Raw genomic sequence first — 12,272 nt, 5'->3', positions numbered from 1 at the left:
GGGTTATAGTCATCTTCACAGTCCTTTCCACTGAATGACGCATCCTTCTGTCTGATTCTAGGTCTAGCTCTTTGTCTTCCCCTAGCCTCTAGGCACTCCATGCTCAGCTGTCTCTCAGCTGATCTTTGTACTTCTTTTGGACTCATGGGAACATTTTTGGGCTCCAGCACCATATGGCGGCATAGGGTGTGCTGTCGAGTTCCACTGGGCCCCTCTAGAGCCATCCATCTCTACTAAGTGGGATCCCAGGCATGGATCATTTGGGGATCTCACTAGCCTCCTGGGTCAGGCAAGGAGAGGGCAGCCAGGTCCCCTGTGTCCACAACCTCCAAATCTGAGGACCTATCTGATTCTGTTGTCTCCAGGTCAATTCCCGGGAGTAAAACTTTTTCTCAAGGTTTGGCAGAAGTCCTCTTACTCTTCTCTTACTCCCATTGATGTTAAAAAACAATGAGACTTAATATTTCTTCATACCTTTGAGAGGCTTATCAAACAAAACCAAGTATAGAACAAGCAAGTGCTGTGTTAGACTTTATGACTAGTAGCTTGGAACCTATGTCACTGACCATCACGGGCAGCAGGCAGCAGGTGCAATGATTAGGGATAGGGAACATTCAGACCCTCCGAAACTCTTCTTAGGTCTACACTCTTCTGAGGCTACAGGATGGACTGGCTTTGACTACATGTTTCCCATTAGAAACAGTTTTGTCATCAGCACATTAGCCTGCAAATACAGTCAAAGTTCATCAGTATGGAAGAATTGCAAGCTTGTTACGAAACCTGACAAAGGTGGCACACAAAATAAATGGCAGAAGGGCCTGGAATTCAACAAGTGTAAAAATAAAGGAAGAGGTGTAGAAATTCTCTGAGTAAAGAGTAGAAATCATTGTCTAAATTTTGCTTTGTTATAATTTTTATCAATGATTTTACTTTTCCTTCAGTTACAAAAGTGGTACATGTTCTTGTAGAAATTTTTAAAAATGCAGAAAATTATATAGGATGATACAAAAACCACTTGTGTTACATCCACTTAGAAAAAAGATTGCTATTATTTAGTCGCTAAGTCGTTTATTATTATTATTTTGGCTGTGCCATACAGCTTGCAGGATTATAGTTCCCTGACCAGGGATAGAACTCATGCCCCCTGTAGTGAAAACAGAGTTTTAACCACTAGACCACTAGGGAATTCCCTACCATTTTAAAATTTTACCCTTTCAGTATTGATGGACATTTAGGTAGTTTCTAACCTTTGCTGATATTAAGGATCCTTTGATAATCAGTCTTCTATGCAACTGTTCTTCCAAGTCTTGCTTTATAGGAAAAATAGGCTTTAGAATCTGGAGACTTAAAAGTATCTAAATCTGTTTTCATTGTTCCATTTGAGAGAGATCCTATTCCATGATGACCTCATGGCTGTGTTTAGGCTTGTTTCAAATGGTCCCCTTTTGCCATTGAATCTGTATTTTTGAAGAAAGGAACTATGTTTCTATAAAAATATACAGTGAGTATGAGTGACTAGGCTTTCTCATGTGATGATGTCTGGTTGTTTAAGGAAACCATGGGAACAATGGCAATAATGGAGCCACTGGCCACGAAGGGGCCAAAGGTGAGAAAGGAGACAAAGGTGACCTGGGACCACGAGGGGAGCGTGGGCAGCATGGCCCCAAAGGAGAGAAGGGCTACCCAGGGATTCCACCAGAACTGCAGGTAAACCATCTTGACACGTCTCCAAGTGACTCTTAGGGTCCAGGAGTCAGAAGGTTTGAGTGTTTTTTCATCCTCGGTGTTGAGTAAATAAACCCTGTCTCAATTTGTTCGTCTCAATTTTTTCACCACGGGATATTTGCCTAAGACCGATGCTGTCAAAATGCTTTGAAATCATTCTTAGGGAGAAGAGAAATGTGTGAAGGGTGAAATTCAGCACCCTCTTTAGACCAAATACAGAGTAACCCTGAGCATCAGCTAATTTCCGTTTTCCAAATGAAAAGATATATGCAATAAAAAGATTTTTGGCAACTTGAATATATAAACTTTTAGATGCATGACATATTATTAGACATTTGACCATCCCATTTATTTTTCAATTTTGTTACATTTTCATGTTTAGGTCACACAGATAGATACTAATGCACAAATACTGCTTTTTATCAAATCGACTTTTCTGGCATTAATTTTTATTTAAATTTTCTCATCAGTATCTTCTTTATCACTAAAGACATTCTGAGTCCTTCACCTATAGATTTCCAGACCAGACCATATTCACTTCAGCTTAAAGTTTTAAAAATTCATTTATGAGGCTATCATTGGACATTTTAATCTCAAGCCCAACTACCCATTTATCTGTTATTTCTCTTTTAAGTGATCTTCCAAAATTCTTGTTGTCAGTAACACCTAAAACTTGCAAATGTGAGATAGGTCACACCAAGAAAATTACTAAGTATGAGTTGTTTATTTATTTATTTAGTTAATATTTTAAAAATGGATTCTTCCAAGAAACACCTATCAACACTGAAAACTAGCATTTTATATTGCTTGTTTCTGGCTGAAATGTCTTCCTGTGATTAGTAACTTGTGATTAAAATTAAGTAATTGAGAGAATATACTAATGAAATAAAATTTATATTTTAAAGCAAGTCAAGGAAAATTTACACATAGTATTCTCTCTGCCAATTTGGGCCTCCTCTCTCCCATCTAGTGTGCATTGTACATCTGCATTATGCGTTAACCAGACCACGCCAGTGGCAGAAATACCTACTCAACCATAAAGCTCAATTTCTCTTCTTTTGACAGCAGACATGTAACTCCTTAGAAGATAACACTACTTACTTAACAACCTTAATGTTACTAGCTATATTACTTGTATTCCACCTATTTTACAAGATTATTGTTTCTTGCATTACCAGTGTGTGACTGAGTCTCTGATAAAAGCAGTGATGACTAGGAAACTTGAAACAATTGATCAAATAAACAGTTCTGTAAGATCAGTGGTTTTTCCCGTGGTCATGTATGGATGTGAGAGTTGGACTGTGAAGAAAGCTGATCGCCGAAGAATTGATGCTTTTGAACTGTGGTGCTGGAGAAGACTCTTGAGAGTCCCTTATACTGCAAGCAGATCCAACCAGTCCATTCTAAAGGAGATCAATCCTGGATGTTCATTGGAAGGACTGATGCTAAAGCTGAAACTGCAATACTTTGGCCACCTCATGGGATGAGCTGACTCACTGGAAAAGACTCTGATGCTGGGAAAGGTTGGGGGCGGGAGGAGAAGGGGACGACGGAGAATGAGATGGCTGGATGGCATCACCGACTCTGTGGACATGAGTTTGAGTGTACTCCGGGAGTTGGTGATGGACAGGGGGGCCTGCCTGGTGTGCTGTGATTCATGGGGTCGCGGAGAGTTGGACATGACTGAGCGACTGAACTGAACTGAACTGAAGATCAATGATTGTAATAAATACGGGAAGAAGCCACAAGGAGGAACCATTTCCTGGACCATTACAGACTAGTAAGGCAGGTGGTCCAGAGGTTATTGGCTACTGTTAAGTGGGCCTTATCCAGTAACAGTACATGGAGTGTCTTATCAAGGAAATCTTGGCTTGGCCTTGGAATGAGCATCCCTAGGGCAATGGGACAGTTTGTCACAAAATGCTTCCCAAACCTTGGTTGAAATTAAGGGCAAAAGGGAAAGGACTGTAAAATAAAGAGTGTTGCCCACCAGCCAGTTCTATAAGAACCAAGTTATTAGCCATTGCAGTCGCTGACCTACAATATACCCTGAAAGGAATTCAAGGTGAAGATCAGGATGAAGTACTTAGTGCTCTGGGAAAACTGGCAGATGGCCCTCAGACAGTTAAACCTTTCCAGGAGAGAATCTTATGGACCCAGTTTCCCACATCTTCCCACACTTAGAAAAGCACTGAAACCAATGACTAAGACATCTGGTCCTCGAGAATGGGAGTCACGTTCTACTGAGTTGCGTGCTTGATGACACGTGCCCCTTCACCAAAACCACATACACGCTGGTCTCTCCCCCGACCCCCTTACCTCTTCACAACAGTCTTCAGGGCTTTCTGAAAGACTGTCTCCTGGGTTAGAATCCTCAGGTTGGCTCTAATAAAACTTTCCACTTTCTTTCATAGATTATTAATGTTTTCTTGGACAATACTGTAGCATGAGAAACTTTGAAAGAACTAGAAAGTACAGTAACTCTATCTGAAAGATCAAAGAGGGGAAAACTGCCCTTTATTTGAGCACATGTGGTAGTTGATTGCCCTTGGATACATTCCATCATTTTTCTGGGTCTCAGGTTTTTTTAAGGGTAAACTAAGAGGTCCTGTGTGTTATTCAACCAGTGTTTGCGTCTCCATAACTTTTTAATGAATGTTGTTTAATAATTTTAGTCACCTGGGGTCTGTGTGCCAGGATAAATTTAGAAAGAAAAGGACACAGATACAGCTGCCCAGGTTATTGCTGTTGATATTCAGTTGCTCAGTATCTGACGCTTTGTGACCCCATGGACTGCTGCACACCAGGCTTCCCTGTCCAGGCTGTAGGTACCTAATACCATGGATGATAAACATTCTCAAGGCTGGAAATTAACCCAAATCTGTGAATGGTTATATTCCAGTTAAGTGGCCCTGTAGTAGCCAGTTTAAGGGAGAACACCTTGGCAACTGCTGCCTTTGCTCTGTCAGCTTCTTAACCCTAAAACCATAATATGATCTTTTGGGAGAACTACATTCACACATTTTAAAGGAAGCCTTAAAGAGGACAGAAGATTGACCTTAGGCAGATTGTAAAGGAGGGTAACTTCTGGCCCCTTGATCCCCATTCCTAAATCTTTCGTCTGATGTCTCCCCTCCTTCATCTTTCTGCATCCAGTGCTCTCATGTGGTCCTTCTGACTGCCCGAATCCTTTCCGTGTTGATTCTCCCAGGCCCACCTTCCCACTCTACCCCAAGTCTTTCAGAACTTCACGTTATTTGCTCTTTCTTCTCTCACTCTTCTCCCTTAAAACTTCCATTCATTCAAGAAGATAATCCCCCCAAATTAAAGAACTTACTGATCTAGGGGTTTCTCTGGTGGCTCAGTGATAAAGAATCTGCCCGCCAATGCAGGAGACCAAGGTTTGATCCCTGGCCTGGGAAGATCCTACATGTGACAGAGTAACAGCCTGTGTTCCACAACTACTGAGCCAGCACTGTAGAGCCCATGGCGCAACTACCAAGCCCCCTTTTGCAACTACTGAAGCCTGTGCACCCAAGAGCGCATGCTCTGCAACAAGAGAAGACATCGCAATGTGAAGCTCATGCACCACACTGGAGAGTATACCCCAGTCCTTGGAACTAGAGAAAAGAACATGCAACAATGAAGAACCAGCACAGCCAAGAAATAATAATTTTTTTTTTAAAAAAAGAATGTATTGATTTAATTCACACTCAGTTTCAATACTCCTTTGGACAGGGGATTGGTGTTGACTTTCAAATGTGACTCTCCAGTGGTGGTACAGTTTCCATGTGTGGGTTGTTCGCACATCACCAAGCAATTCTCCAACACCACCTAGATGTCCTGTGCGTGTGTGCTAAGTCACTCAGTTGTGTCCGACTCTTTGTGACCCCATGGACTGTAGCCCACCAGGCTCTTCTGTCCATCTGAATCTCCAGGCAACAATACTGGAGTGGGTTGCCATTCCTTTCTCCAGGGGATCTTCCTGATTTAGGGATTGAACCCATGTCTCCTGCATTGGCAGGTGGATGCTTTACCACTAGCGCCACCTGGGAAGCCGATGTCTTACAGTTCAGCTCAATTCTGACCCTTAAGAGTTCAGCCCTTTGAGACTGCTCCACCCTTCCCCTACTTTAGGCACCAATCCAAGTTCAGGTTGTCACCTATGCTTCTGTCTGGCTATAGATCAAAGGTTCCAAATGACCCCCTCATTGGGTTTGATTAAGGTACTAAAGAGGCTCACAGAAGAACTCAGAGAAACATTTTACTTACTTTCTCACCAATTTATTATAGAAGGATGAAACTGAAGAGAAGTCAGATGGGAGAGATACATAAGGCAAGGTATGGAGAAAGGGGGCTGAGAGGCACTCTCCTCAAATCTCCATGTGTTCACCAACCTGGAAACTCTCCAAAACTTGTCTTTTGGGTTTTTATGGAGGGTTCATTATTCAGGCATAAATGATTAAATCACTAGCTACAGGATTCGCTGTCCAGACCCTGTCTTCTCCACAGAGATCTGTCGGGGAAGGACTGGGAGGGGAGAGGTATGGGATGGGAGGCACAGCTCAGTTCAGTTCAGTTCAGTTCAGTCGCTTGTCATGTCCGACTCTCCGCGACCCCATGGACTGCAGCACGCCAGGCCTCCCTGTCCATCACCAACTTCCAGAGCCTACTCAAACTCATGTCCATTGAGGTGGTGATGCCATCCAACCATCTCATCCTCTGTTGTCCCCTTCTCCTCCCACCTTCAATCTTTCCCAGCAACAGAGTCTTTTCCATGAGTTAATTCTTCCTATCAGGTGGCCAAAGTATTGGAGTTTCAGCTTCAGCATCAGTCCTTCCAATGAATATTCAGGACTGATTTCCTTTAGGATGGACTGGTTGGATCTCCTTGCAGTCCACGGGACTCTCAAGAGTCTTCTCCAGCACCACAGTTCAAAAGCATCAATTCTTCGGCGATCATCATTCTTTATGGTCCAACTCTCACATCCATACATGACCACTGGAAAAACCACAGCTTTGACTAGATGAACCTTTGTTGCAAAGTAATGTCTCTGCTTTCTAATATGCTATCTAGGTTTGTCATAACTTTTCTTCCAAGGGGCAAGTGTCTTTTAATTTCATGGCTGCGGTCACCATCTGCAGTGATTTTGGAGCCCAAGAAAATAAATCTGTCACTGTTTCCACTGTTTCCCCATCTATTTGCCGTGAAGTGATGGGACCAGATGCCATGATCTTAGTTTTCTGAATGTTGAGTTTTAAGCCAGCTTTTTCACTCTCCTCTTTCACTTTCATCAGGAGGCATTAAGAGTTCAAAACTCTCAGGCAACCAGACCCTCCTCCAAAGTTACCTCATTAACATAACAAAATACACCTTGATTGCCCTTAACACTTAGGAAATTCTGAGGATTTTAGGAGGTCTCTGTCAAAACTGAGGGACAAATATTAAATATATATTTATCATAAATCATAATGTCACAGGTGTCTTTTATGGAAAAAACACAGGGTAAACAAAATTAAAAAGTTGTTTGGCTGAAGGACTTTTCAGATCCTTTAGTATATGCCAATGGGCATTTAATAACTGTACATAGAAGATTTTGTCAAAAATTTCCAGTATTATTTGCTAATAGAATTTTAATATCTCAAAAAGCCTTTTAAAGTCTAATGTTCACTGAAACCCGTGCTCACAGCTATTGATATATACTGTCATTCCAGTGGCTGCATAGCATTAAAATGGTAAAAATCACCATGATTCAATTTTTCTCCATAGATTAATGTTCATATTATTCCCACTCTTGCTGTTACAAATATGTCGAAATAATACTTGTCCTGAAACCTTGTTTCTCTTAGATAAATTGCCTTTTAATTAACCTCTAACTCTTTCCTTAGATTGCATTCATGGCTTCCCTGGCAACTCACTTCACCAATCAGAACAGTGGGATAATTTTCAGCAGTGTTGAAACCAACATCGGAAACTTCTTTGATGTCATGACCGGGAGATTTGGGGCCCCAGTATCAGGTGAGAGGTAAAAATAAATGAGTGGATTAATCAATCTAGCAACCAAAAAGGGGAAGGAAGGAAGGAAGGAAGGGAGAAAGAGGGGAGAAAGGGAAGGAAGGGAGAGGGAACAAAGAAAGACATAAAGGGAGTTGAGTTCTCTGTGATTCTGGTTAAAACATACATATATATGTAAAACATATATATACACACATACACATATATGTGTATACACATACACACACACATATAAATATACACATATATACACATACATGGGGCTTAGACAATAAAGAATCTGCCTGCCATGCAGGAGACTCAGGTTTCATCCCTAGGTCAGGAAGATCCTCTAGAGAAGGAAATGTCAACCTGTTACCGAAAGAGTTGGGGGGTGGGGGAGTCTGGCTGCTTGCTACCAATAAACAGGCCGGGGTGGAAAGGAAAGTTAGCTTTATTTCAGATGCCAGCAACTGCCCATCCCCACCCCCACCCCAGACAACCAGTGGGGCAAGAGCTTGTATACACAGAAGGAGGAGATTACCTGCATAAACAGCACAGTCAGCTCTGACAGTCATCTTTAGTCATCTGGCCAACATCATCTTGATTGTTGTAGGTACAGTTAATCTGCAGTTCCTGGTTTCCCACATGGCGCTAGTGGTAAAGAACCTGCTTGCCAATGCAGGAGACAGAGGAGATGCGGGTTTGATCCCTGGGTCAGGAAGATCCCCTGGAGAAGGACATGGCAACTCACTCTAGTATTCTTGCCTGGTGAACTGCGTGGATAGAGTAGCCTGGCAGGCTATAGTTCATGGAGTCGCAAACAGGCGGACATTACTAAGAAACTAACACTTTCACTTTCAAACATACACATATGTATATGTGTGTGTAAATACATACACCCATATGTGTATATATGCTATATATATATATAAAATGATAATTTTTTTCCCTGTTGGATTTCAAAATAAATGAATTAGAATCTTAAAAGACAAAAACATTTTTAAAAACGACGACCATGTTTACTTATATTCTTAACGCTCATTTGAACTGAGAGTTCAATGAGAGGGCACAGTTATCTCCGACTTGAAAAACCCTTAAGATTACATTCTCACAATTTAAATATGTCATAACTGAGTTAATTGCAATTTAAATATGTCATGGCTGTGTTCATCCCTTCGCCTTGACCCCCAAGGAAGGTCGCATCATTTTTTAAAAACATTAAAAATTTGTTTTGAGTACTTCTGTACTCAGTTCCTATTGCTGCTGAAACAAATGACCACAAACTATGTTTAAAACAACATAAAATTATTCTTTTACAGTTCTGGAGATTGGTAGTTCAGAATCAGTTCAACTGGGCTAAAGTCAAGGTGTGGGCAGTGCTGGCTCCTCTGGAAGCTCTAGTTCCTTGCCTCTTCCAACCTCCAGAGGCTGTCACCAGCCCCACAACATCCCAGGCTCTGCTTCCATTGCCACATCACTTTGTCTTCTCAGTTTCTGACCTCCTTGGCTCTTTCATAGAGATGGTGTGATTACCTTGGGCCTATCTGGACGATCTAGAATAAGCTCCCCATCATAAAACCTTAAATTTAATCATACCTGCAAAATCTCTTTTGCCATATAAGGCAACAGTCACAGATCCTGGGGATTTTAGAACATGAGTATGCATGCGTGCATGCTAAGTCACTTCAGTTTTTCCAACTCTTTGAGACCCGATGAACCATAGCCCACCAAACTCCTCTGTCCATGGGATTTCCCAGGCAGGAATACAGCAGTAGGTTGCCCTGCCCTCCTCCTGGGGATCTTCACAACCCAGAGATCAAATCCAGGTCTTTTATATCTACCTTCTGCATGAGCAGGCAGATTCTTTACCGCTCGTACCATCCGGGAAGCCCAGACATGAGCATATGTGGAAGTTATTATTCAGTCACCAACAACTTTCTTACTTCTTGTGCCACGAGCTACTTCAAGCTCATATTCCATTTTCTTCTGTCCCAGCTCTGGCAATACTCATTTTTCCAAGAAGCCCTGGTTCCTTTTGTCGGGGAGTAGTATTTAGAAACAAAGACCCATGCTAAACATACTCAATTCTCTGAAGATGTCACCGCTTCTGGGTTCTATCCATGGGCAGGGCTGGGAAATATACATACATACTAATCATGAGTGCATGCATAACTATATTTATTTTTCTATCTATCTTGTGTGTTAAAAAACAAAAAGAAACATGAGTTAATTCTGATACCTCTGACTCAAATCCAGCACCCCTGGGTTCATCCTAGCATCTTCTTTGTTTCTTTGTAACTTTTTCTTTGACAAGGAGAACCCTAACTCTCTTAATCTGTAATATATTTACTTATTTGTTGAACTGCTGTCTATGGGGTTGCACAGAGTCGGACAGGACTGAAGCAACTTAGCAGCAGCAGCAGCCATATACAAATAAAGTAGTTTAAAAATTGCACACCCATGTCCCATGAAAAATAAATTTACCAACTAAGGTGTAATTTTTGTGTACATTTTTTTTGTTTGTTTTTATGGTATCTATTCAAAAATGCCATCTTTAAAACCCTTGCTGTTGTTGTTTAGTGACTAAATTGTCTCCAACTCTTTTGCACCCCCATGGACTGTAGCCCACCAGGCTCCTCTGTCCATGGGATTTCCCAGGGAAGAATACTGGAGTGGGTTGCCATTTCCTTCTTGAAGGGATCTTCCTTAATTAGGGATGAAACCCACATCTCCTGCATTGGCAGGGAGAGCTGAGCCACCTGGGAAACCCTTAAAACTGATCATCTTTTTCCTCATACCCTTTAGTTGTGTTACTTCATTGATTTTATAATACAATTAGATTCATTTGTCATAATCTTATTTTGAGATTCTCTGATATTCTACTTGAGCTTTTAAAATTCTGCAGGCAGCAAAATGTATTCTTTGTGATGTGCAGCTCTATGGGTTTTGACAAGTGCATAGAGGCATGTCTCCATCACTATAGTTTCAAACAGAACAAGCTTTCATCTCCCCAATTCCCTTGTGCTGTCTTTTTGTAGTTAACCCCTGTGAACTGCAACCCCTGACAATGACCAATTGATTTTCCATCCCTGAGTGAGTGAAGTCGCTCAGTTGTGTCTGACTCTTTGCGAACCCATGGACTGTGGCCCACCGGGCTCCTCCATCCATCCCTAGAGCTCTAAAATATCATATAAATGGAATTGTCATACAGTTTTTTGGTATTAAATAGTAGAATATAAATCACTTAACAAAATTAATTTAATATTTATCCATGTCTATGTATGAATCAGCAGTGTGTTCCTTTTTCTTGTTATGTATTTCACTGAGTGGCGATAGTTTGTTTATCCATTCATGAGTTAAAAAACAATTTAGATTATTGGTGAATTGGCCCTTTATCATCATATAATGTTTCTATTTGTCCTTAATAATATTTCTGAAGTCTACTTTGTTTGTTCCCTGGTGGCTCAGCGTTAAAGAATCCACCTGCCAATGCCTGCCAAACAGGAGACATAGGTTCGATCCCTGGGTCAGGAAGATTCCTTGGAGAAGGGACTGGCTACCCAGTATTCTTGCCTGGGAAATCCCATAGACAGAAGAGCCTGGCAGGCTACAGTCCATGAGGTCTCAAAAGGGTTGGACACGACTTTGCGACTAAAACAGCAAAACGACTTTGTTTAATACATTATAGCTTCTTCAGTTTTCTTTTGGATAGTATTATGTATGCATATATAACATGTAATATTATATATATTATTACAAATAAGCCAGTCTATGAGCTTATTCTTTCTCGCTTTCTTAATTTTTAACTTTTGCTGGTTGAATTTGTACATTGTCAAGGTATAAAATAATTGCATTTTAGTTTACCAACATTATCCTCTTCTATAATTTGACTTATCCTGTAGTTATATATATTCATTGTTCACCATTAGTCATTTTGCCAAAGTTTCCCAGACATCTCTTTATTAGCTAAATGTTGTCCTCTAATTAGAGATTCCCTAATAGCTCAGTTGGTAAAGAATCTGCCTGCAATGCAGCAAACCCCGGGTTGATTCCTCAGTTGGGAAGATCCCCTGGAGAAAGGATAGGCTACCCACTCCAGTATTCCTGTCCTTTAATTATTTTCTCAAAAAAGCTTATGGCATCAGTATTTTCTAAGACTTTACATGCTCTAAACTGTTATAACCTTGGCTGCAAATAAAAATCTTAGTTTATATATATTTTTCTGGTCCTGTTTTCTGGCATTTGGTCTGGAGAACCATTTGGTCTGGCATTTTATGGAGAACATGCTGCTGCTGCTAAGTCATTTCAGTTGTGTCCGACTCTGTGCAACCCCATAGATGGTAGCCGACCAGGCTCCGCCGTCTCTGGGGTTCTCCAGGCAAGAACACTGGAGTGGGTTGCCATTTCCTTCTCCAAGTGTGAAAGTGAAAAGTGAAAGTGAAATCGCTCAGTCATGTCTGACTCATAGCGACCCCATGGACTGCAGCCCACCAGGCTCTTCTGTCCATGCGATTTTCTAGGCAAGAGTACTGGAGTGGCTTGCCATTGC

General features: G+C 41.3%; 1 protein-coding gene across 3 annotated transcripts in view; it reads left to right on the top strand.

The window, feature by feature from the left end:
- Positions 1–12,272, top strand: part of C1QTNF3 (C1q and TNF related 3) — a 33,429-nt gene that overhangs the window by 12,139 nt on the left and 9,018 nt on the right. For all 3 annotated transcript variants that reach the window (XM_055422203.2, XM_055422202.2, XM_055422204.2), the window contains exons 3-4: positions 1,553–1,707; positions 7,615–7,744. In XM_055422203.2, the coding sequence (XP_055278178.1) occupies positions 1,553–1,707; positions 7,615–7,744 (285 nt within the window). The remainder of the gene's footprint in view (positions 1–1,552; positions 1,708–7,614; positions 7,745–12,272) is intronic.

The sequence above is a fragment of the Moschus berezovskii genome, chromosome 18 (assembly GCF_049115385.1).
Source record: "Moschus berezovskii isolate FMDL1 chromosome 18, NW_MosBer_1.0, whole genome shotgun sequence".
Lineage (NCBI taxonomy): Eukaryota > Metazoa > Chordata > Mammalia > Artiodactyla > Moschidae > Moschus > Moschus berezovskii.
Note: the sequence above shows the minus strand (reverse complement) of the source record. Positions and strands in the feature narration are given on the sequence as shown.